At 38.7% G+C, this 24,202-nt stretch overlaps 1 protein-coding gene across 1 annotated transcript in view; it reads right to left on the bottom strand.

Annotated features, from left to right (window-relative positions):
- Positions 1-20,661, bottom strand: part of LOC127423383 (dynein axonemal heavy chain 9-like) — a 188,103-nt gene extending 167,442 nt beyond the window's left edge. Inside the window, exons 1-13 of the mRNA XM_051667636.1 lie at positions 20,311-20,661; positions 8,075-8,271; positions 6,663-6,821; positions 6,437-6,567; positions 6,133-6,344; positions 5,681-5,914; positions 3,720-3,887; positions 3,519-3,635; positions 2,880-3,030; positions 2,634-2,748; positions 2,456-2,524; positions 414-540; positions 62-317 (exon numbers count right to left, since the gene is read on the bottom strand). Of these exons, the coding sequence (XP_051523596.1) occupies positions 62-317; positions 414-540; positions 2,456-2,524; positions 2,634-2,748; positions 2,880-3,030; positions 3,519-3,635; positions 3,720-3,887; positions 5,681-5,914; positions 6,133-6,344; positions 6,437-6,567; positions 6,663-6,821; positions 8,075-8,271; positions 20,311-20,661 (2,287 nt within the window). The remainder of the gene's footprint in view (positions 1-61; positions 318-413; positions 541-2,455; positions 2,525-2,633; positions 2,749-2,879; positions 3,031-3,518; positions 3,636-3,719; positions 3,888-5,680; positions 5,915-6,132; positions 6,345-6,436; positions 6,568-6,662; positions 6,822-8,074; positions 8,272-20,310) is intronic.
- Positions 20,662-24,202: the final 3,541 nt, after the last annotated feature.

The raw sequence follows: 24,202 nt of genomic DNA, 5'->3' as shown, positions 1-24,202 counted from the left end.
ACCCTAACAGCTGTAGTGTATCTCAATAATGTTAAAGTTTCTAAAGGTTTATCTGATGTACCTTGGCTTGTCCAGCAGAGGTTCCCCTCAGCCTCTTTGAGCTTGGCATCAATATCTCTCAGTTGATTCTGGATCAGTGGGAACTCTACATCTAGCACAGTGCCCATTACTTTGTTATACCAGCTGGCTGTTAGTTCCAGATTAGCCACATATTGCCATAGCAGCTCCCTGTTAGAATAAATGTCTGCAGCCACATCTGGTATGACCTCAGCCTGTCTAGCCTCCAGATACTTCACCTCTCGCAGCACTGACACCAGCTACAGGGCAAGACAAGAGTTACATTTGATAACGGAACTGGCCCATAATATTAACAAATTACACATAAATATTAATGAAGATCCAGACAGCCTAACCTGTGGGCTGAAATTGACAGAGATGAGTCTTGTGCTTGTGTCTCGGGATATCAATGGCTTTTGGAGATTAAATTGTGACTTTTCAGCCACAGAGTCTGTCCAGACATCATACAGTTTAGAAGAATATCTGGTAATAAAGGCAAAGAGAGAATTACTAATATGTTACTTTCTGAACAAAAAAAGATGGAGATGCAATTTGATATTGTTTTTTTTACCTTACTACAAAAATGGATAATGATTTAATACTGCCAAGCTACAGATAATTAAAAGTATCATAAAAACCAAAGGCATCATAAAAGTATTATATAAGTAGTCCATTCATGGAATATAATTCAAGTCTTCTGAAGACATTCAATAGCCTTTGTGTGATGAACAGACTGAAATGTAAGCCTTTATTCACTAATTATCATCCTCAATGCACTAGCTCAAATCTAATTTGCGATCACTTTTATTCAATGGTCACATGACACACAGAAATAAATGGTTTGATGCATCAGTCTAAAGGCAACATTTTTTTAATTGAACACAAGCAAGGATGAAATTTGTAAGCTCTGGGGGAGCGGAATATTATCAGTGAATAACTGCTTTTTTATCCTTTTAGGAGCTTAGCAGTATAAATAAATCAAAATTTACTATTCTTGAATGCGAAATAGCAGCTCAAACATTCTTCTTAAGATCTCCTTTTGTGTTAAATGGGTGGGGGGTCTGAACAAAATGTGGGTAAATAAATATTGACAAAAGCCAACAGCTCCTTAGATATAATGACCACATTAGCTAGCTACTGTGCCATGGATCTGATCTCAAGTATTCAAAATATTAGACTCCACTGTACAATATTTGTTTTAAATAAAGTGCTTAGTAGGTTGTAAGATTCCATTTACATGTGTGTAAGAATGTTTTTAACTATTGGCACTAAGAAAAACATTATTCAAGGGTGCAGAATAGAATGAACGTCAGGTCCCTGTACTGTTAAAGTAATTTCTTTATAGACTGATTGTGAGAGACTGTATCCTTTGGTCTTTATTGGATTTCTGTGCAATGGGTAAAGGGTTGATTGCCTTATTATAGTTGTAGAGCTGTGGTCCATGAAATCAAATATGTCTTTGCTTCACACAAGTCATACATCTTGGTGTCAAAAAGTAATGACTAGAGATACCAATAACAGCTCTGACTAGATTGTGTTTACACAATACCACTGATTACCATCATCGAGGGGACTTTGACTGGAGTGAATGCAGATTTCTCCTTGGGAAATGCAATATTTTTTGGGAAGGGAAACTGCACACAGTTTGTGAATGCAAGACCCACACATGCACACACATTTTTTGGTTACACTTACAAAAGCATGTGTAACACTCTGTGGGCAATTATATTCATTCTTATGTTAGCTATGCCTTCAGAACCATTATTCATGCTGCACTATGGAAGGATTACACATAATTGGAAAAAAATGAGACCCTGAAGTAATAATCTACAGTCACTAGCTTCTTAAATGAGCAAATAAATCATGTTTATTTGTTTATTCCCTATATAGGGTGATGTTTCCCCAGTCAAAATCTTTTTGCTACACCTTGCTTTTCATGCCTGCAGCAGATCAAATATTGGTCCTACAATAAAGAAGCTATTTTTTATAAGGTGGGTCATACTGGTCTATACAATATTGACAAAATAAAATTGTTCAGCTGGGATAAAAGATATTAAATGGGACTTTAAATAAAAAATGGACATGATTAGTAACAGTGAATGTGGTTAAAGATAATTAAAATTCATAGTTCCCAACCCCCCAAAAAATCCACCATCATTTACTCTATTCACACTCATGTTGTTCCAAACCCCTTTAAATTTCTTTCTTTCATGGAACATGAAGGCAGAATGTTTCCCTCAGTCAACATTCACTTTCATTGTATGGAAAAAAGACACAATGAAAGTTAATGGTATCAGAGGCTAATGCTCTGCCTAACATCACCTTTTTGTTTCTCAGGGAACCAAGAAAGTCATATGGGTTTGGACATCCAAGATAAAAGACCAATATCTGTACTCACCGTTTGAGTAGCTGCATCATCTCGTTGTATTTCTGGATCATTTCCTTTCCATCCACAGACTCCATACATCTATTACAACACAAAAAAGTGGTAATTTTATAGATTGAAAATAGATTGCAGGGTGCTCTCCAATCAAATACAGTATATATGCAAACACAAAGTCTAATAAGATATTTACGGGTGGTTGATGAATCTGAAGTTATTGTAGAGAGTCTGTATGCGTTCCTGTAATTGCTGGACAAATTTCAGACCTCCGGCAACAACAGGCATATTCTTGGGGACAGGTGTGTAACCTGGGAGATCAATAACCAGCAGACAGAAAGATATAGCTTAAGCATAAATCTACATTAATAACAAACACACAGCTATTTTCACTAAAAACAGCAGTGATGTTACTTATCGATAATAAAGATAAAAAGTTAACCTTGGGTTTCCTCTGTCTGCATGTGTATTTTAAAGAGTGTTTTGCAACAGTCCAGTTCCTTGTCAAACATTCTGATTAGCATCGGATATCTCGCCTGAGCATCTGCAGCTATCAGGGGTCGTTCCAACAGACTGCCAAACATGTCCAAAACCTACCAAGCAGAGACTTGTGTTGAACCTGTGTTGTTCTTACAGTATTTTTATACAGTTTAAGTATAACTCACATACACAAAAAAAAAAAAAAAAAAAAAAAAAAACATTTTAAAATACATGTAATGAAATGTTTGGGGTGGAATATTCTGTTCATTGCTATTTCAAATGACTACAACTCCCAAAAAAACCCATGTTTCTTCTACTGTAGGGTTCAAACTGAGCTCTGTTAAAGATCTTGAGTCCATGGAAATTTATGTGCATTCCGATCTTAAAATTCAGGCTGCACTCTTGATTGGGTCTTGAACTGATAATATGCAGATACTGTATCTATAACTTATTAAAGACAGAAATATGCACTGAAACTGTCTATGTATAATGTCCAAAGTCCTTGTTATTACTAGGACCAGGAGCATGAGTAGCTCCACACCAAATAAGGCTTTCTGAACATAATTCTATTTTCACACTTACAGAAACTGCTGCTGCTCACCTTGAATGCATGCTCCAAACCAGCAGCATCATCGAAAGCATGACAAAAGATGGCACCCAAGCGCAGATCAGCATCCTCCACCTTGAGCTGGAACTCCATGAAATCTACCTCAAACTCCTATAAAGAAGCCCCCTTTGTTAAACTGTCATCAACGCACTGTTTGTTTTCAAGCTGTGCTCTTTGGAGACGTTGTAAACTTACCAAATTACTAAGATTAAGGCAGTCATATGGCTTCTCTGAGAATATTTTGTATGTCTCAAAGAACTCGTCATGTATCCACTGGACTTGCTGACTGACAGATTTCCCTTGAATGCCTCCAAACTCGACCTTCTCCAACTTCATCATATCAACAACAGTCAGCAGTAGGCTCTAATCAATGACATTTCAGACAGAATTATTCAATTATGGCTGTAACCACCATTGTCATTGAGGGTGACACGTCCACCCCAACTTTCAGATTAGTGGTAGATCAACTGGGGGGTTCTCAATGAAAGACTCTTATCTTCCTGAGACCTGAGCGTAACTGATGTGTGCATTTTCCATTTCCCTTTTTGATTTGTAACTAGTAGCACCTAATATATATATATATATATATATATATATATATATATATATATATATATATATATATATATATATATATATATAATAATCAAACTGTTTCATATATTTCCAGGAGTGTTGGTTATTCATGATTTTGAGACTTTACAGACATCACAGCTGATTTTCTGTAAAGCTGCTTTGGAACAATGTGTATTTCAAAACTGATTTGAATTTTATGTTACAATGTTTCTTTTTTCTATTTTGGCAACAAAATCTCGATGTTCTCTCTTTGCACTGTCAAACAAACAAGTAAAGCATTTTACCAATCAGAAATTAGCATATTTAATTCTGATACAAGTAATGGCCATCATCATCCAATCACTGCCAACCATATTAAAATAAAATTAGACATTATAAAATTTTAATCTAAGTACTGATTACCATTGTCCCATATCTGTCAACCATGTTGAGTGGTTCAAACATCATCTGCAGCCTGAAACTGAACTTTTGATGGGAAGTTTGGATTAAATGCACTTGGCTTTATAGGAAAGCTATAGGATGCTCCCTTGCTTCCTTGCTCCCTGTTTAGTGAATGACTTAACCTACAGTGTGATGTCTGTCTGCACTGGTCTCAGCACAGTTCGAAATGCACATGTATTTTCATCCTAACACCATATAAAACCTCTGAAAGCATTTTTTTTTTTTTTTTCTCAATGTGAACATGCACAGTAAATATAGGTTTCCTAATGAAAACATTGTGCTATTGTACACATCAGTCTACATTGTGTTTAGCAGCATGGTGTTTTGCGATAAATCACTCAAATTCAAAAAAAAAAAATAGCATATCGGATGAAATTAAAGACTCTAATCTTTTGACTCAAACAGGTTTCAAGGTAAAAACTTAATTAGGTTTTTACCAGATGTAGTTTTGTTGGCGTTTCACCCAAAGACAATCTACGCTGGGATCGGCACCATGATGTTCTGTCACATTACTCTGTACATCGAAAGTTTAACCCTTTACTGACAGCCCAGAGTGTCCTAAACTGAGAATAGTCAGTTTAAATTAAATTAAATTATGCGTTGCGTATATTTAAGCCAAAATACAACATCCATGCATGTGTACGTGGGGTCAAACAAGGGTAAAGCTGATGTGCGTGATTTTTTCGATGTTAAAACGCTGTCTCTTATCCCAACTTAATGTTAAGAAACAACTACAAGTGTGCCATTCGTAGCTGGTTTCCCCGAAAAGTATAAACACTGTGCCTCTGTGGTGCCTTCAAATGGTGTGAATTTGGGGTGGGACTATCTGTTTAAGCAATGGCAGACGGAGGGTGTATTCGAAAATCTGTTAAAAAAACATGTTAATTTTTGCTATTCTTTTAGGTGACGCTAGTCTCTCAGAAATTACACACTTCAGTTCTAAAGGTAATTTCTGTGCAACTAGCATCACCAAATGGAATTGCATTGCCTTGCAAATCTTTTTTTTATTTATTTTTTTTATTCCACGCTTGGCCTTTAAACTTTTTTACATTTTTAAGATCCCCCTAATCTTGAATGTTTGATTACATCATTAGATTTTATGAAAATTTTCCTAGATCACAAAATGCCTCCCCACTTACTTCTATTGTTCTTAGTCTCTTCATAAAGTTATCGAGCCCAACAAACACCATCAATGGTGAGAAATCCCAGGGCTTAACCTCCTTCTCATTCTTTTGGTACTGACTCAGGCTGGCCCTTCGGTCCTCATACGTGCTCTTGAAATGTGTAAGTACGTCAATAGCAAATTGCACTCGTAAGAGACTCTCCACCACATCACCTTTTAGGATATCTTCTGGGTTCAGATAACTCCGAGCCTAGGAAAAAAAATTTGATATAAGTGAAGCCTTATCTAACTGTGCACAGCTCAACAACATTACCCTGAACACGATCTTTAGGCCTTTTACCAAAAGTGGAGAACAAAATTTGAATTTCTATTATCAGAAAGCAAAACTTATACACTCCTTTAGAAAATCTGCAATATATAAATATATGAAAATTGTAAAGCTCTACCAGCATTACGTTATTAAAATACCTGCTGGATGAAGAGGTTGCAGATCTCCTGTAAAAGCACTATGACTCTGGGTGGGGTGTTGTAGTATTGGGAGTTCACCCAAATCAGACACACAGTGTGCATAAGGGGAGCAATCTTCCCCTTTACCTCACTGAAGTCTACATTCTCCAAGTCTTCAATGAGTCTCTCTATTGGCTTGAGGAAGGTGTTGATATCCATTGCCTCATTTCGAGCTTAATAAGCACAATAAAACATATTATGAACATTCATTGCTTTCACACACACATTTTAAGGTTGAAACTGATTTCTTTGCACAACACCATACCTTCAACAATATCCTGAAGCATTTTTTCAAAAGCAGGGTAATAACTGCTGTCCACAGCAACCAAAAGCTCAGCCATTGTCACCAGTTTGGGTGACTGGAACTGGCTGTGTATGCCCTGAAGATCAGCATATCTATGACAGTATGTAAAAGTGGAGAACTAAGGTTGAAAGACTTTGCTTTTCTAAGCAGCATCAAAGTGACTGAATCCCCAGCATCTCACACTAACCTGTTTTTCCAAAAGTTTATCTCAACATGTGGAGTTGGGTTTTTGCCTTCAAGTAGTGGCTCAGAAGAGTCCTTCTTCAGGACCTTGTAGATCTGATGACTCCAATCGATCACAACAGTCTCCATAGAATGAATGAGGTTTTTATCCACATAATGCCCACTGCAACATTCATCACATGATCAGCTGACCATTGCAAGTTCAATTAATGAATGAAGCAACAAATATTATATGACCACATAATTATTCTCCACTGGTTGAAACCTGTCAAGAAATAATACTGGTCCTATTCAATAGAAACAAATAATAAATAATTTTTTCTTATATTTATATTTTGCATACAGAAAATGAAGCCTATTTTTTGGCCATTAAGATTTTTTACATTGTGACATAATTTAATGACAGTTACGCACATTTATACCCCAATCCTCATTACTGCAATGTGAAAAAAAGATAGTCATTATGACATTATTATTTCTGCAGCATAGAAAAATAGTATGTTATTTAAATTAATCACTTAAGATAATCACTCATTATACAAGCAATTTGCCTCCTCAAAATGAAGCACACAAAAGAATGAAAGCCAAAAGATGTGCTCTGCATTAATTCTCTTTTTTTTTCTTTTTTGTTGCAAAAAGTGTTTATATTTATTTAATACTTATTTTCTGCAAGAAGTGTTAATTTTTGTTGGATTTTTTTTATTTGTTATTTTTTTTTACTTATGCATTATTTTCTCTGTTGCATTGCTTTGGAAAGATCTTGAGTTTCTCGAGGAAAGTTTACAATAATAATAATAATAATAATAATAATAATAATACTTATAATTTTAGTGGTTTTTATTTATTTATTTATTTTTTTTTTCAAGTTCCAAATAAAGTGAAAATTATATAAGAGGAAGTATTTAATTAACTGACTGGATTATCCAAGAATAGGTAGTACAATATGGTTATTTAATATATTAACCAATTTTTTTTTTTTTTTTTCCAAAGAAATTTACTATATCGTGATATAAATAGTTTTCGTGATAGAAAATTACTCCTATCGTGATATAAGATTTTGGTCATATCTCTCACACCTAGTATCTATACATCATAGTAGTACTCACTTAATAATGCCTTGCATTTTTGCTTATTTATATTATACAACAGCATATTTTTTGCTGTAATACATTGAAAACAATGGGAATATTAAAAGTAAAGCATCCAGAAGCATTACAGGAATGAGAATTTTTGCATTTGAAAATATCTTAATGGTCCTAAATTTTAGCTTAAATTTCTTTATGCAATATATATATATATATATATATATATATATATATATATATATATATATATATATATATATATAATTTATTTTACTTATTAAAATTCTCATGGGATAATCTCTTCATTTCTGGAATGACACCACAGTCCCACCTCTTTTCTCTTTCATTAGCTGCTTGCTCAAATCTCTCAGATCCAGGAGGTATAGGAAGGAGGGTTTTGCCTTTGATTTGTCCAGCAATTTTCAACGCATTGTTTTTAACAGCATGGACATGTCGCATGAGGTCCTGAGAAACAAACTGAGGCAATTCATTGTGGTTCCTCTTACTGGACAGCATCGGTACCACACCCTAAAAGTCATGCAAAAAATGAAAATGGAAAGGTTAATGTTGGACATGTTTAAACCATTCCAAGATCCAAGTCTTAATCTATGAATTTGCCATTTTTTGCTGATCCAACCAACTGACTTACAGTTCAGGACAGCTTACCCCGAAACAACCTAGAGGTTAAAGGGCACAGTGGTAATAGTTTGTAGATTGATGCTTGCAAGGATTGAACCAGTTTCCAACTTAGATCTTCAAACAACTCCGCTCAACCCTTAATATGAAGCAGAGCATGTGAGCAAAGCGGAGCGGTGTGACACTCGCTCAATAACCCGCTCCATGCAAGTGCGCTCCGCTCAGCCGCTCACGGCCCAAGCAGAGGCTCCGCTCAAGTACCGCTCACGTTCACTGTAAAAAAGCGTTCACTCAAATCCCGCTCCGACATGAAATTTCTCTGTGGTATACTTGGTTCCAAACACGAACACAGGGGGTAGCTACAGTGGCCCAAGCAACTGCCCCTTTGCCCACATGGGCTGAGGTGCCCCTCTGGGTAAAATATAGACTATAGGCTGACATTTATTAAATTATAAAATGATTAGTAACGTAAACATCTGAAATTATTGTTACACCCGCAGTGCCTGCCATCTCCCCCGAATGCCGCCAGAGGTCACCATCAACTGAGTTTTAACATTTCACGAACTACATTTCCATAATCCTCCAGTCAGACTGATTACTCTTCCACCTGTATCACATGTATGTCGTTTGCCTAGTCTACAATTCTGAGCGTTATTACTATCATTGATTACCCTGTGTTTGACTCCTGCCTGTTCTCCGAATTCCCCAACCTTCTTGTGAGTGTTTTGGATTTACTGCCTGTTTATTGGATTACCCCTCTGCCTGTCGGACTTACTTTGTTTGCCTTTCTGGACTGCCTATCTGTGTACCGATCCCTTGCCTGCCTTTGTTTTTGCTCTTTGTTTTGTTACTTAGTTTTTACTATTTATTTGCCTTATTAAACTGCACATGGATCTTAACACTACTGCCCCGGCGTCTTCGCTACAGAAGACTTCGCCAAACCTAGATCCAGCAGCTTTTCAACAGTTACACAAGCTTGTTTCAGCGCAAGCAGCCATGCTGACTAGTCATCATCAGCAGCTGTGAAAGCTCACATCTATCATGGAAGAACTCTTCAAATTCGTGCAACCCAACCCATGTGTCTCTCCGAAGGGGGTTTCCACTAGCAGTTCCGCCTGCAGCCCAACGCCCTCTACGGCTGTTGTTAATCCTTGACTCTCTCTTCCAGAGAAGTTTGACGGATCACCCAGTAAGTGTCGAGGATTTCTGTTACAATGTGAACTTTTTCTGTCGCAACTACCTCACATGTATCCCAACGATGAAGCTCATGTTTCCTTCATTATATCACTGCTGTCAGGCAAAGCTCTAGACTGGGTTACGGCAGTTTGGAGTCAAGAAAACATCTTAAAGCGTTCTTTGTCTCACTTCCTAACTCGCTTGTGGGAAGTTTTTGAGCACTCCGAGGGTGGTAAGGACCCTGGAGAACTTCTGTTGTGTCTAAAGCAGAATAATATGTCAGCCGCTGAATTTGCTTTATCATTCCGCACCCTAGCAGCACAAACCATGTGGGTGGAGGATACGTTAAAACTGTTGTTCCATAAAGGACTAAACCCTGACCTTCAAACGGAACTAGCATGTTGTGATGAGGGAAGATCTCTGGATGAATTCATCAAACTCGCCATTCGCCTGAACAACCTGATCAAAGCCCGTCGTCCAGTCAGCTCTCTACAATCAATTCCTTCTGACATCGCTGCTACCAGTCTTCACGAACCCATACAAGTGGGTCGTTCCTCCCTCACCACCGAAGAGTGACAACGCCGTCTCAGAGAGAGACTTTGTATCTACTGCGGACAGTCGGGACATTTACTGGCTGCCTGCCCTACTCGCCCCCCTAGGAATGAGGGCATGACGGTGAGTTTTGAATTCTCTAATTTGATTCATATTGATCAGTTTCAATTGTCTGTCATATTGCATGTTCAGAATAGTGAACAGCAGATGTCAGCCATCTTAGATTCTGGGGCTGCTGGTAATTTCATTGACCTGGCCCTCGCCACGAATCTAAGATTGTCTTTTGTCCCTTGTGTCCCACCATTACATGTCGCAGCGCTAGACGGATGACCCCTGGGCTCCGGCAAGATTCAGCAGATAACTCAACCCATTCATCTCCAAGTTGGACTCTTTCATCATGAGGAAATTCAGTTCCTGGTCACTCACTCTCCAAAAAACCCAACTGTTCTTGGCTTACCATGGCTGAGACTTCACAACCCTGCGATTTCCTGGAGAGATGGACAAATTACTCGTTGGAATACCTCCTGTTTCCAGTCTTGCCTCAACCTCCCTGAACCCATCTCTCTCCCTCCGGTATGTACCACGACTATCCTCCCAGAAAAGGAGATGTCGACCCTGCCACAGTGTTATTCGGATCTCTGGGAGGCATTCAGTAAAGCTAAAGCTACCCAACTTCCTCCTCACCATTCCTGTGACTGTGCTATTGACCTTTTGCCAGGCTCCTTTCCTCCACGCAGACAAATTTACCCCTTATCTGAGCCAAAGACTAAAGCTATGGAAGAATACATTGCAGAATCCCTAGAAAGGTGTTTCATTCATTCGAACCTCCACCTCTCCAACTTTGGCGGCTTTCTTCTTCGTAGGAAAGAAGGACAGGGGTCTTCGTCCATGCATTGACTATCGAGGCCTGAACTCTGTCACCATCAAGTATCGCTACCACCTTCCTCTGGTACCACCTGTGCTAGAGCAGTTAAGAAACGCCATAATCTGCACTAAGCTGGATCTTCGTAATGCCTACAATTTGATCCGCATCCGGGAAGGGGATGAATGGAAAATGGCCTTCTCTAAACACACTGGCCACTATGAATATCAGGTGATGCCTTTCGGATTTTCCAATAGTCCTTCTGTCTTCCAAGCCTTCATGAATGACATTTTCCGTGACATTATTGGCAAGTGGGTTCTAGTCTACATCTATGACATCCTTATATTCTCGTCTTCCCTTGATGAACACGTTCAACATGTCAGAGTGATACTCAACCGTCTTATTCAACATCAACTTTATGCCAAGATGGAGAAATGTGAGTTCAACCAGTCCACCATCTCCTTTCTGGGGTATATCATCTCCCCTGAGGGGGTTGCCATGGACTCTTCCAAAGTACAAGCGGTACTGCAGTGGCCCTTACCATTGTCTATTAAGGAACTACAATGCTTCCTCGGCTTTGCCAACTTCTACCGACGTTTCATTCGAGGTTTCAGCTCCGTAGCTGCCCCAGTCACCTCTCTGCTCCGTGGTAAAGCCCAAAAATTAAACTGGACACTTTCCGCCCGTCAAGCCTTTGATGATCTCAAGCGTCGCTTCACTACTGCCCCTATTCTCCATCATCCTGATCCCTCTCGACCCTTCATGTTAGAAGTAGATGCTTCTGACTCTGGAGTAGGTGCAGTACTCTCCCAGCGACAAGGATCTCCCGCTAAACTCCATCCCTGTGTATTCTACTCACACAAGTTATCTTTGGCCGAGAAAAACTACAATGTCGGCAATCGAGAACTCTTGGCCATGAAAGCGGCTTTTGAGGAGTGGAGACACTGGCTAGAGGGAGCTCACCATCCATTTCTTGTGATTACAGATCAACGTAACCTAGAATATATTCAATCGGCCAAGCGCCTAAATCCTCGCCAAGCCCGATGGTCTCTCTTGTTCTCCAGATTCGATTTCACCATCACCTTTCAACCTGGGTCTAAGAATACCAAGGCTGAAGCTCTGTCCTGCATTTATGATTCCTCCAGTGACATCAACCCTGTTACTTCCATCATCCCACCTACTCTCATTGTTGCTCCCATACAGTGGGACATCATGGCAAATATTACCCAAGCTCAGAACCAAGAACCCACTCCCGCTGGCTGCCCTCCTGACAAAGTCTTTGTCCCCAGTTCCTTACGGAACAGGGTTCTTCAGTGGTTTCATGACTCGGCCTGCTCGGGACATCCAGGCGCTCAAGCTACATGCAGGTTAGTGCGAAACCGGTTTTGGTGGGAAAACCTAGCCACTGAAGTAGCTGACTATGTTAAAAACTGCAACGTGTGTGCCACCACTAAATCTCTTCGACAGCTCCCGTCTGGTCTCTTTCAGCCTCTTCCTGCCCCTCGACGTCCTTGGTCCCATATCGCAGTGGACTTCATTACGGATCTACCCAACACGCAGGGTTTCACTACCATCCTAATCGTGTCAAGTCGAACGGCTAAACCAGGACCTGGGTAAATTCCTCCGAGCCTACTGTCAAGTCAACCAACACAACTGGAACCATTTCCTACCCTGGGCTGAATATGCTCAGAACTCTCTGTTCAAACCTGCCACCGGAACCACACCATTTAAATGCATCTTAGGGTTTCAACCACCACTCTTTCCCTGGTCCGGGGGAACCTTCCGATGTTCCCGCTGTCGACGGCTGGATGCAACGCAGCGAGGCTATCTGGGACAAGCTCATGTCCACCTACTACATGCCATTCATCGACAAAGTGAACAAGCCAATCTCCATCACTGCCCAGGTCCCAACTATGCTCCTGGACAATGGGTCTGGCTATCAACTGCCTATCTGTGTACCGATCCCTTGCCTGTCTTTGTTTTTGCTCTTTGTTTTGTTACTTTGTTTTTACTATTTATTTGCCTTATTAAACTGCACATGGATCTTAACACTACTGCCCCGGCATCTTCGCTACAATTATGTGATTGTATTGTTGTGTTTTTGTATATAAAGTCTCGCTGTTTATTTTGGACTGGTTTACAACCACTGTTAGATAACGGGTCGGGTCAACCAGACCTTCCTTATCATTTGTAATCAGTCAAATATTTCTCTGTTAGCACATATGTCATTGAACATCTTCAAATAATGCCTTATTCCAGTTCTAAATTACCTTTGTTTACTTTAAACAAGTCATCAAACATGCCTCTACAAGTGATAAAACTTATGTGCATTGGCACGGAAACTCGCATACATGCAAATTTGTGCTTTTCAGTTTAAACTGGACCGGAGTGATACCAGAAAACCACAATCTTTTCAACTTTAAAGTTTGTTCGAGTCCTTTATGGCAATAATGAATACATGGACTGATACCAGGAAAAATATTGCAGGTAAAAGTTAAATTCATAATTGTTTTTCAGTTGTCTCCACGGAATGATTATACTGTAGATTTGATACATTAATAGGTTTCTGATTTAATGCTATCAGACTTTAGGTCTGCAAATTAAAATTAGCAATTTATCATCATTTTGTGTTCAGTTTTAAAGGGTGTATTATGTTATCCAGAAAACAGCAGTGAATGTGTTTCTCTTTTTCAGTGTTGTTGCTTTATTAATATTCCCTACAATTTTATATGTATGAATCATATGCAATCTAAAGGACTGTGGTTATTTATATAATAATTATTATGTTAGTAGATACCATGTGCCCCCTTGATACTTGACATAATGTGTATGTTCCATTCGGAAGTGATAATCCCTATGCCCCTCATAGACTTTACCTTCCACTGTTGGAGGACTGAAAGATGTAATAAAACGGTCATTCTAAATTCACGAAGTCATTTTTTATTTAAAATTCTCTTGTAATGATCCTACTGTGTTGCCATCATTATAGTGTTCCCTTCAAAGCATAATAAAGTGAATATGGACTATATATGTATCAAACGATCATGTCTTGTGCATGCACTCTTTATATGTGCTCTAATTTTCTCAACCCCGCAGAACTGGGATTGCATCTAGCTGGCAGCTGCACTGACATAATGGCAAAACAACAAGACATATTACTTATCTATTAATTTATTATCAAATAGAAGTGTTGCCTACTAGCTCACCTTTTGCTGCACTACATCACGTAGCACATCCTCGTGCTCTCTGGCAATGTGACACGTACGATTCCAAAAGGAATATTTGCTAATTCTCGCGGTCTCTCCACACTCCCTTTTGATTTCTTCGTTCTTAGCTTTGATTAATAATTTGCATTTATTGAGGTTATAAGGTTTGCAACTTCACTAAAACAATGTTAGAGCTCGATAACCTCAGGCCAATTGCTTATTTCACAGCTTCCCAAACCAGCATATCACGAAGTGCATTCTGGATTGAGCGAGCGGCACTGAGCGGCCTGAGCAACGCTCCGCACTCGCTCTGCTCCGCTCACATGCTCTGATATGAAGTTTATGGTGCTGCTTACTACATACTGTTAGTTAATATAGAATGAATGAAGCTGTGAAATTAAGGTAACAGATGTTGACTGACTGTCAACATAGAATATTTGTGCAAGTGTTTCAAAGCTTTCTTTGGTCTGTTGTTCATACTACAGGAAACGGGTTACTAACAGCATGGTTTTGGGGGCGTGATCCGTTTTAAACAGTACAGACATGACATCACATTAATTTTACCAAGCAAAAGAAAAAAATGGTTTGTGTCACAAATCGGTTCCCAAAAATATCAGTATGTGTGTTTCCTGGGAATCAAATCAATGACCTTGGTGTTGCTAGCACCATGCTTTAGAAGTTGAACTACATTAACACTTTTTGTAGTTAAAGAAATGTTTGAATCACTACTGCTACTATCAGCACAGGCACTTTCCTTAGCACCCATGGGAATGGCCAAGCACCCACGGAAAAGCATGAGATATTCCCCATAAATTTTCTCTATAAGCATTTAAAAATATATATATTTAATAAATATTTCTCAGCCTTGACCCAAACCAGAAAGCTCTATTATTAATTAACGACATTAAATCATTTTAATTAACAACATTAAAACATTTGATTTGAAGCAGATAATTTTCAAAAATCATTTCGTAATTGGGAACTTCTCTGATTGGTGCATCTCACTTAGAGTTCGCGGTACCGGCGGGAAATCTGGAACCAGAGGAATTATTCATTAGATTTTACGAGACACAACTGCAGATTGAACTCTTGAATAATTAATTCATCAAGCGCACCGCCACACAGAGAAAAAAAAAACTTTGTAATTCAGCAGGCTGAGCATGCACAATCTTATATTCCTTCCTATTACTTAGGATACATTTTTTTTATAGTTAATGGACATTTGTTGAGTGCGTGGAAGTGTTGGTGCATTGACAGAGCTTAGCCCAAATTACACTACTTTGTTCACTGTAAGGGGGTTCGGTGGAAAGGAGGAGGCGAGAACCGGCTTAATAATATAAATAATAATTTAATAAACAATTTAAACAAAACACACAACCAAAAACACACAGTACAGCTGCCTGCAATTCTCTCTCTCTCGAACTGTCGTCCCCGGCCGCCTTTATCCCTTGCGTGCCCCATCAGGCTGATTGGGGACCGGGTGTGTCTCATTCCAGCCCGGCCCCGCCCTCCTCGGCTCTACATTCACACTGCTGGATTTTATTTATTTATTTTTTTTTTTATATAATTTTGACTGTTCAAACCGCAGGTTATATGTGGACAGATTTGATTTTTTTTTTTTTTTTTCTGTTCTGACTGCAGTTGCTTTTGTTAGCACGTCCACATTAGTTGTCATAGTAAGGATGCAAACTTGCATATGTTCACCATGTGTTAGAGATTATGGATGTTTTTCATGAGGGCATCCAAATATTAGCACATTCTTCACAGAAAACTGCTTAAAAAACAGGAGAGGTGACATATGCAATGTTTATTGCTGCTAAGGTTTACAACTGTCCCGATTTTGCCAGACGCCCCATATAATATCCCATACAGGACGTCCCGTATTGAAGGCTTTGTGTCCTGTATTGGAGAAAAAAGGGTCTGACAGCGAGACTCTTGAAGAGGACTCCCATCCTGTTTTGAAGCACTCAAAATGCTCAAGTGTCCTGTACGGTGTGAAACTTTCAACCTTATTACGTTGTGATGGCTCGCAGCCGGTGTGTGTTACTGCACATTACAGCATCTCTTTGGGTGAGTAAAGCCAATGTCTGTATTGTTTAAAAAGATGTTTTCACCAGGGACTAAATATGAAATGTTCTTTTTAAAATGGCAGTACTCTGCACTAAGCAGAGGGTGAAAAACTGCAGCGTTGCCAGATCTCACAAGAGAACCAAGCAATCTGGTCTGGAAAAACAAGCTCAAAATAATCCACTTGCCTTACCAAAATAAACAAAACAAACTGTGATTTATCAGAATAGAAATTGTAATAAGCATACAGTTAATTAACAGTTAAGTCCAATTTTAATTAAAGATCTGCTTCTGAGTCAAAACACGGCAGCATCAAATATGTATTAATGCATCATATCTAACAATAATTCAGTGAAGACTTGGAAACAACTGAGAAATGTTCTTTTTACCTCTAATAATGTTTTCCTTTTATCTGGATTAACTGTGCATGTATACTGTATGTAGTAATTATAGTTGTTAAAAAGGTCTTCATTCAGAGAATGCGACATCCACAATGGGCAATTAGGCAAAGAAATGTGTGATGCAGCAGGTTCCTTCAGTATCAAAGCACATTTTTCATTTTTGTGGGGCAACATGAAGTGGTGTAGTTCCAAAAATATACTGTGATAAACACTTTGGCCTTTAGTTTCATTAAAAAAAATTAACTGGTTATAACCGGTTACCAGCTTTTAAAAATAACGTTTTCACTCTGGAACAATTGAAAATCACTTTGTTGCGGTTTTCAGTTATGTTTTGCTATCAATTTCATTCGTTTTCGGTTTTCGTTTTCGTTCCTTAAACTGTTTTTAGCCCCTGGTTTTCACTGCTTTGTCTGCCACAGGGCATACTTGACATAATGTGTGTGTGTTCCATTCGGAAGTGATAATCCCTGTGCCCCTCATAGACTTTACCTTCCACTGTAGGAGGACTGAAAGATGTAATAAAATGGTCATTCTAAACACACGAAGTCATTTTTTATTGAAAATTCTCTTGTAACGATCTTACTGTGTTGCTATCATTATAGTGTTCCCTTCAAAGTGCACAGTGAAGGCATCATTTACGCCATTTGTAACGCAGTATAGGTGTTCTCGTCGCGCACAACGAATGATGAAAACACACAGAAATACGATCTGACTCTTCTTCTTTCCCTGTAAATTCGAAAGCAGCAGTGACCAACTGTCTGGAGGAATTTAAGAACACAAGAAGATTTATGTGGTAATACTTAAACAAACACTCTTGAATGACTTGTCTTTGCTGCTCTATGGCAAGACATTTTTGTCAGCAATCAGATTTCACTTGAAAACTTCTCAATACGAAGTTCTCTAAGAATTCAAATATTTTATCACCTTTTGGCAACTTTTCCTCTTCGATTTTGGCAATGTGTTGATGATTGACCAGACTGACTGAGGTTTCTGTTAACCCATTGTCTCAAAAGTGACTAAACGTGTACATTTATCAACCTGTTGTTGCTATGGTGACAGAGAAACACTGTTAGAGCTGAATGTCTTCTCACAGGTGGATGGGAATGGACCATTGCTTGGAAACTGCTTTGACTTTTTGTTTACCTCAAACTGTCTCTCACATTTCAATATAGGCCTATTTGTGTAATCCATGAACAATGGTAAACAATGGCGAATTTGACTGTGATTCAAATAAAACTAAAATGGTGTAGATTACATGTCTCTTGGTCTTAATTATCATCATGGGACAATTCACTCTATTGTAGTGCTGTCAGAGCTCTTGTTTATTGTTCTTTAATCTGTACATTTGCACGTAACCAGCTAACTTTTGGAAATATTTTGTTAGTAAAAATTTGGGCTAGGCCTACAATGTATGTAGGATTTTAGGCCATAGAAGCCATACTAATTTCACACCTCATTTTAAAGGCATAGTTCACCCAAAAATGACAATTCTGTCATCTACTGACTCTCATGACATTCAAAATCTGTATGCCTGTATGATTTTGTACAGAATGTCCAAGATGTCTTTTCTATAAAACAAAAGTTAACAGTGACCACTGACCAGAGGCTGTCCAGCTCCAAAATGGTCAAAAAAGACCATAAAACACCATAAAGATATCATAAAAGTAGTCCATGCAACTTAATGTAAGAACTACACTCACTGAGCACTTTATTAGGAACACCTGTACACCTACATATTCATGCAATTATCTAATCAGCCAATCGTGTGGCAGCAGTGCAATGCATAAAATTATGCAGATACGGGTCAGGAGCTTCAGTTAATATTCACATCAACCATCAGAATGTGGAAAAAAAGTGATCTCAGTGATCTCGTGGCATGATTGTTGGTGCCAGACGGGCTGGTTTGAGTATTTCTGTAACTGCTGATCTCCAGAGATTTTCACACACAACAGTCTCTAGAGTTTACTCAGAATGGTGCCAAAAACCAAAAACATCCAGTGAGTGTCAGTTCTGCTGACAGAAATACCTTGTTGATGAGAAAGGTCAACGTAGAATGGTCAGACTGGTTCGAGCTGACAGAAAGGCTTCAGTAACTCAGATAACCACTCTGTACAATTGTAGTGAGCAGAATATCATCTCAGAATGCACAACACATCGAGCCTTGAGGCGGACGGGCTACAAGAACTCGTCAGGACCATAAGGTTCATAATAAAGTGCTCTGTGAGTGTATATTTCAAGTCTTCTGAAGCCAAATGATTGCCTTATGAACAGACCAAAATTCAAGTTAGCTTACTATTAGCTGAATTTTACATTCTTTGTGTTAGGCTATTATTACAGTATATAAACAGTGAAATGCACAGTTGTGGGAGCCTGCAGAAATCGCATTTCACGTCATCTGTAAAGATGTGTATGTGACACATAAACTTGAAAATCTGCATTTGTTAGTGTTAGTGAGTTAGTGAACAATTATAAGAGTTGTTTTAATCAGCAAAGATACAGTGTGACATTAACAAAACATCACTTCCCTCTTTTCCGTGATACGCTTTTATACCAGATTATCACAGTGGCTTTATATTAAACCAGACATCTTTTCTGTCAACATCCAGACAAATGGAGAATGCAGAGTATACAGATACTGAAGTGGACTTTCTTCTCTTACTGTGCCCTGTTCCTGCTGGCTTATTACATAACTGCGTTAACTGTCATTAAATGATTGTGAACTACTGGCCAGAATTTAGAAAGGCTGCATTACCTAAAGCAGCAACAAAAAGCAAAGCGTGAAATGTGATTTGGCTTTACTCTGGCCTAGATGACTTAAACTGAAAAGGAAAGTCGTTCCAGAGGCGGAGCAAGTTATACTGATAAAAGATTACAACACAAACATTTATTTTATTTTATTTTTAAATAACGTAGCCTACACTGATGAATCTTAAGGATCACGAATGTTTATTAAGAAAGTACATAGGATCAATTGTGTACGCTTGCTGCCATAATGTGCATTAAAATCAAAAAATGATATTTGTTTGTACTCTGTTAATGTTATGTGATTTAACAATGTTAATGTGAACTCAGAAACCTCTTTAGTACATGAACGAGTTGTTCGACTGATTCAGACTAATTCGAGAACCGAATGTTTTGCTTGCCGGTTTGACCGGTTACACTGAAAAGAACCGAGTCATCAGAGATTCGTTCGCGAATCGGACAACGCTAATCCAAGCCAACAGCCGAACATGTCATGACTGCTGAAACTGACAAACTTTTTAAAATAGCTTCGCTACTGAAAAGCTATATAATTTAAAAAAAATAGCGATGAAACCTCCTCGCTACTGAGAAATGTAGATTAATTAATAACGTTGCTATTTGTAGCGGGTATCGACTGGTGTGTGTTCCAGTTTAATGGTGGAACTCTAATTTAGATCATGGTTATGTTATATTTGGTCTGATAAAGTTTCCTACCTGCTCGGAAAAAAGATTTGGTCAAATATTGCGTTCCAACACGTCACTCATCTCAAGTCAATCCAAAACAAAGTTCCCCCTGCACCTTTACCAACGCTCTGTGAATCTGTTCAACTGAGTCATTAAAAAGAACCGACTCAAAAGAATGATTTGTTCAAGAATCGGACATCTCAAGTACACGGCAGCAGAGTATGAGCAAAACTCAACTCACCTCTTCTATGAGCTTTGAAAACTGCTCCAAAGAGGACACTTCTCCGAAAAGTATTTGTGTTGCCATTGTATTTAAGGACAGGGTTTTTTTGCTTTTCTTCTTAAAATACAGCGATTTGTTTTTCCCAGTTTCTACAAATCCGAAAGCAGGGATGAGCTGTCCGGAGGAATTTAACGACACAAAAAGAGTCGTGTGTTCAGATTTATCCATAAAATCTTGAATGATTTGTCTTTGCTCCTCTATGACAAGACATCGTTGCCAGCAGTCAGGTTTCACTTGAAAACACCTCAAAACGAAGTTCTCAAAGAATTTAAATCTTTTATCAACTTTTGACGATTCTTCCTTTTCCATTTTGGCGATATGTTGATAACTGACCGGATTGACTAGGATTTCCGTTAACCCATTGTCTCCATAGTAACCCAGTGTTTGCGTTAATCAACCTGCTGTTGCTATGGGGACAGAGACAAAGCCTCGAGCTATCAAGGAAATAATCAATTATCCGTTTTTAAATTTGAAAATGTATTTTTACAAGTATAAATATACACCAGTCACTCCACAAATAAATAGGCATAGTATTTAATATTGTTTTTATTCATGTGTCTGTTGTAATTGTGTTTGTATTCATGTTTAAAACACTTAAATGTGACAATAAAATTGTAATTAATGTATCATTAATACATTTATAATTAATAATATTTTAGCATTAATAAATGTACATTAAATAACATAAAATATATATTTTTGGTTTTCTTAATCTGTTTTCCAATTGTCATTGGACAGACTAATATACACACCCCTTTAGACACAAAGCTAAAGCTATAATGTTGTTAGAGATAGATTTTAACACTTGGTCAACATTACCATTAAATGTAATATTTACAGTAACATTAAATCAGCCAATGCTTCTTGGCAGTCATGCACTGAATGAATGTGATTTGGGGGGGGGGGGGGGGGGGGTAGGTTACTTACTATTCATACACATTGGTGAAAATATACCCAAGGAAATAATATCTCCAGTTTACCCGGTAATTTTAGGTAGATTTACTTAATAATTAACAGTTATATATTTCTTTAATTAGAAGCAGTACATTTCCTTTGATATTCACAGTATTCCTGAGCAATCACTGGACGGCGCCATGATGATTCTGATTGCCTGTTTTGTATTTCTGGCCTCGAGACGGCAAGTAAATCTGCCAAAACGAGCAATCTAGAGAAGAACAACAACCATTTAAGTGTTACTTGTATAAAAATGGATTTCTGGCTCAACTTGTGCCATCATAACAACTCAGAATAATTAATGATATCAACGTAACTAACCTCGGACCATCGCTTCATGTCATCTACACACTCGGGAAAGGCACTGTCTAAAAAAAATGGTTATCTCAACTCTGTGTAGTATTGGCATGTTTTTTTTTTTTTTTTTGACCAATTTTACAAATGTAATACATTAAACATTACATTACCTGCTAAGAATATATGCCGATGCGTGTGAAAACACTGGAGACCGGAAATTGAAGTCGAATCGTGGAACACTTCCGTGTTCAGGAAAAAGATGGATAATTACAGAAAATGTCCCCTAATAATTTCATTAAAAACTACCACATAGAAAAGCCTCATGAATGTACATTTATTAAATACATTTCATTCACGTATGCATGCGCACATGCACTATCCACAATGAGAGACGTGGTGACAAAGGGTGCATCTCAATCAGTTCCCTAGTTCAGTAGTCAGGGCACTGATCAGGGAGTCGGCCATTTTTAGTGCTGTCTCAATCTTAAAATTGCTCCAGTGTACTGAAACGTTCGCTCCCTAAAAAATTGCACAATGCACCGTTAAAACCAGGGAGCATCGTTGCTCACTATGTTCCCTTACCGGAAACATCGTCATGTCTTCTGAAGTCTCTCAAGTCGTTAGATGACGAGCACAAGTGTAAAACTGTGAAGTACAAGCCTTATTTTCTCTTTAAAAGAGATGTTGTTTGTAATGTCTTTCATAATTGCCATGAAAGTGAAACAATCTTTTAAATATTTGAGTTGTTAAAAGAAGGTTTAAAATACACTCCAATATATTTTTATTTCTGTATTTATGCAATTTTTCTGTTATAATAACATTGTAAGTTTGAACATCTTCAACGAAAATGATTTATAATATATATAATATATATTTTGTAATTTATACAGTGATGATGCTGATTAATAACAGCTGTGCTTGAATGCACAAGCTCATTATCATGGGCAAATTTCAATCGAAAGTGATCATCCCAGTGCCCTACTTACAAAGGCAAATCTCTTGATGTGGGTACTCTGAAGAGAGCGTGGCACTACAGTTTGAATATACCCTTCACTAAAAGTCTTTGTGAAAAAAAATTCCTTTTTTTAAATTTTTTTATTTTTTCTCCCCTTTTCTCCCCAATTTGGAATGCCCAATTCCCACTACTTAGTAGGTCCTCATGGTGGCGCGGTTACTCACCTCAGTCTGGGTGGCGGAGGACAAGTCTCAGTTTCCTCCGCTTCTGAGACAGTTAATCCGCACATCTTATCACACGGCTCGTTGTGCATGACACCACAGAGACTCCCAGCATATGGAGGCTCATGCTACTCTCCGCGATCCATGCACAACTTACCACATGCCCCATTGAGAGCAAGAACCACTAATCACAACCACGAGGAGGTTACTCCATGTGACTCTACCCTCCCTAGCAAGCGGGCCAATTTGGTTGCTTAGGAGACCTGGCTGGAGTCACTCAGCACACCTTGGATTCGAACTCACGACTCTAGGGGTGGTAGTCAGCGTCAATACTCGCTGAGCTACCCAGGCCCCCTATAAAAATTACTTTCTTACTTTTGTTTGGAACAACCCTTCGAGTGGCGTCCCCTTCCCAAAGTGCCCTTCAAGGGCACAAAAATGCAGTTTGGAAAACGGCCCATGTCGCAGGTAATTGAGTCACGTGTCCCAAAATACAGTGGATTAGTACCCTTGCCAGTGCCTGAATTCTTGTTCACGATATAATGATTCATGACATAGGGAGCTGATTGAGACACGGAAAAATAACGGACATACAGCAGGGGCAGGATCGACAGAATTTGGACACAGAATTTACGTATATTTGTGGGGGGTGGGTCTTTTTGATATTATACTCGGCAAATTGAAGGGAAATTGACATTTTATGCAAGTTTTATATCGGTTTTATCTGAGTGGCAAGTTTGTATAAGATCCAGCTGCCATTTTACAAAGGGCTGAATGAAATGCCCCATGTCACAAGCAAGCCTCTGCTCCACGGTCCAGGCCCGCCTCTGCTCCACTGGGGATCTCCATCCCTGTGGCTCCACCTTGGTCCTCATCCCCATTGGCTCCGCCCCTCAAACCTCTCAGGTCCCCACTTTCCATTGGCTTTGCCCTGTTCCCATGCCCCACGCCCTGTCTCACCAGGCCACACCCCACACCCTGTCTCGCCAAGCCATGCCCCATACCATGTCTTACCAGGCCATGTTTCACGGACCCCACCACCCCCCCAGCTCCCTAATTAACTTTGCTATTATGTTTTGGGGCATCGGGAGCTGCCCCTAGAGGGGGGGGATATGTCATGTTTATGTGTTTTGTTCTTGTTTTCATGTCTTATTTTCAAGTTTAATTCCTGTTCCTGTCATGTCATGTGATTTCCTGTTCCCTCATGTGATCTTGTCATGTGTTTCCCCTGTTCATGTGTCTTGTTTTCATTGGTTCATTGTTTGATTACCTTGTTATTAGTCTTGTCTTTTCATTGGTTTTAGTTCATTTAGTCTTATTATCTTGTTTATAGTTTAGTCTTGTTATTGGTTGCCTTGTTTACCTGTTACCCATGTCCTTTTATTTAAGCCCTCATGTTTGCCATTGTCTAGTGTCAGGTATT

Source organism: Myxocyprinus asiaticus, chromosome 32, assembly GCF_019703515.2.
Source record: "Myxocyprinus asiaticus isolate MX2 ecotype Aquarium Trade chromosome 32, UBuf_Myxa_2, whole genome shotgun sequence".
NCBI lineage: Eukaryota > Metazoa > Chordata > Actinopteri > Cypriniformes > Catostomidae > Myxocyprinus > Myxocyprinus asiaticus.
The sequence above is the reverse complement of the archived record's forward strand: the minus strand, read 5'-3'. Positions and strand labels throughout refer to the sequence as shown.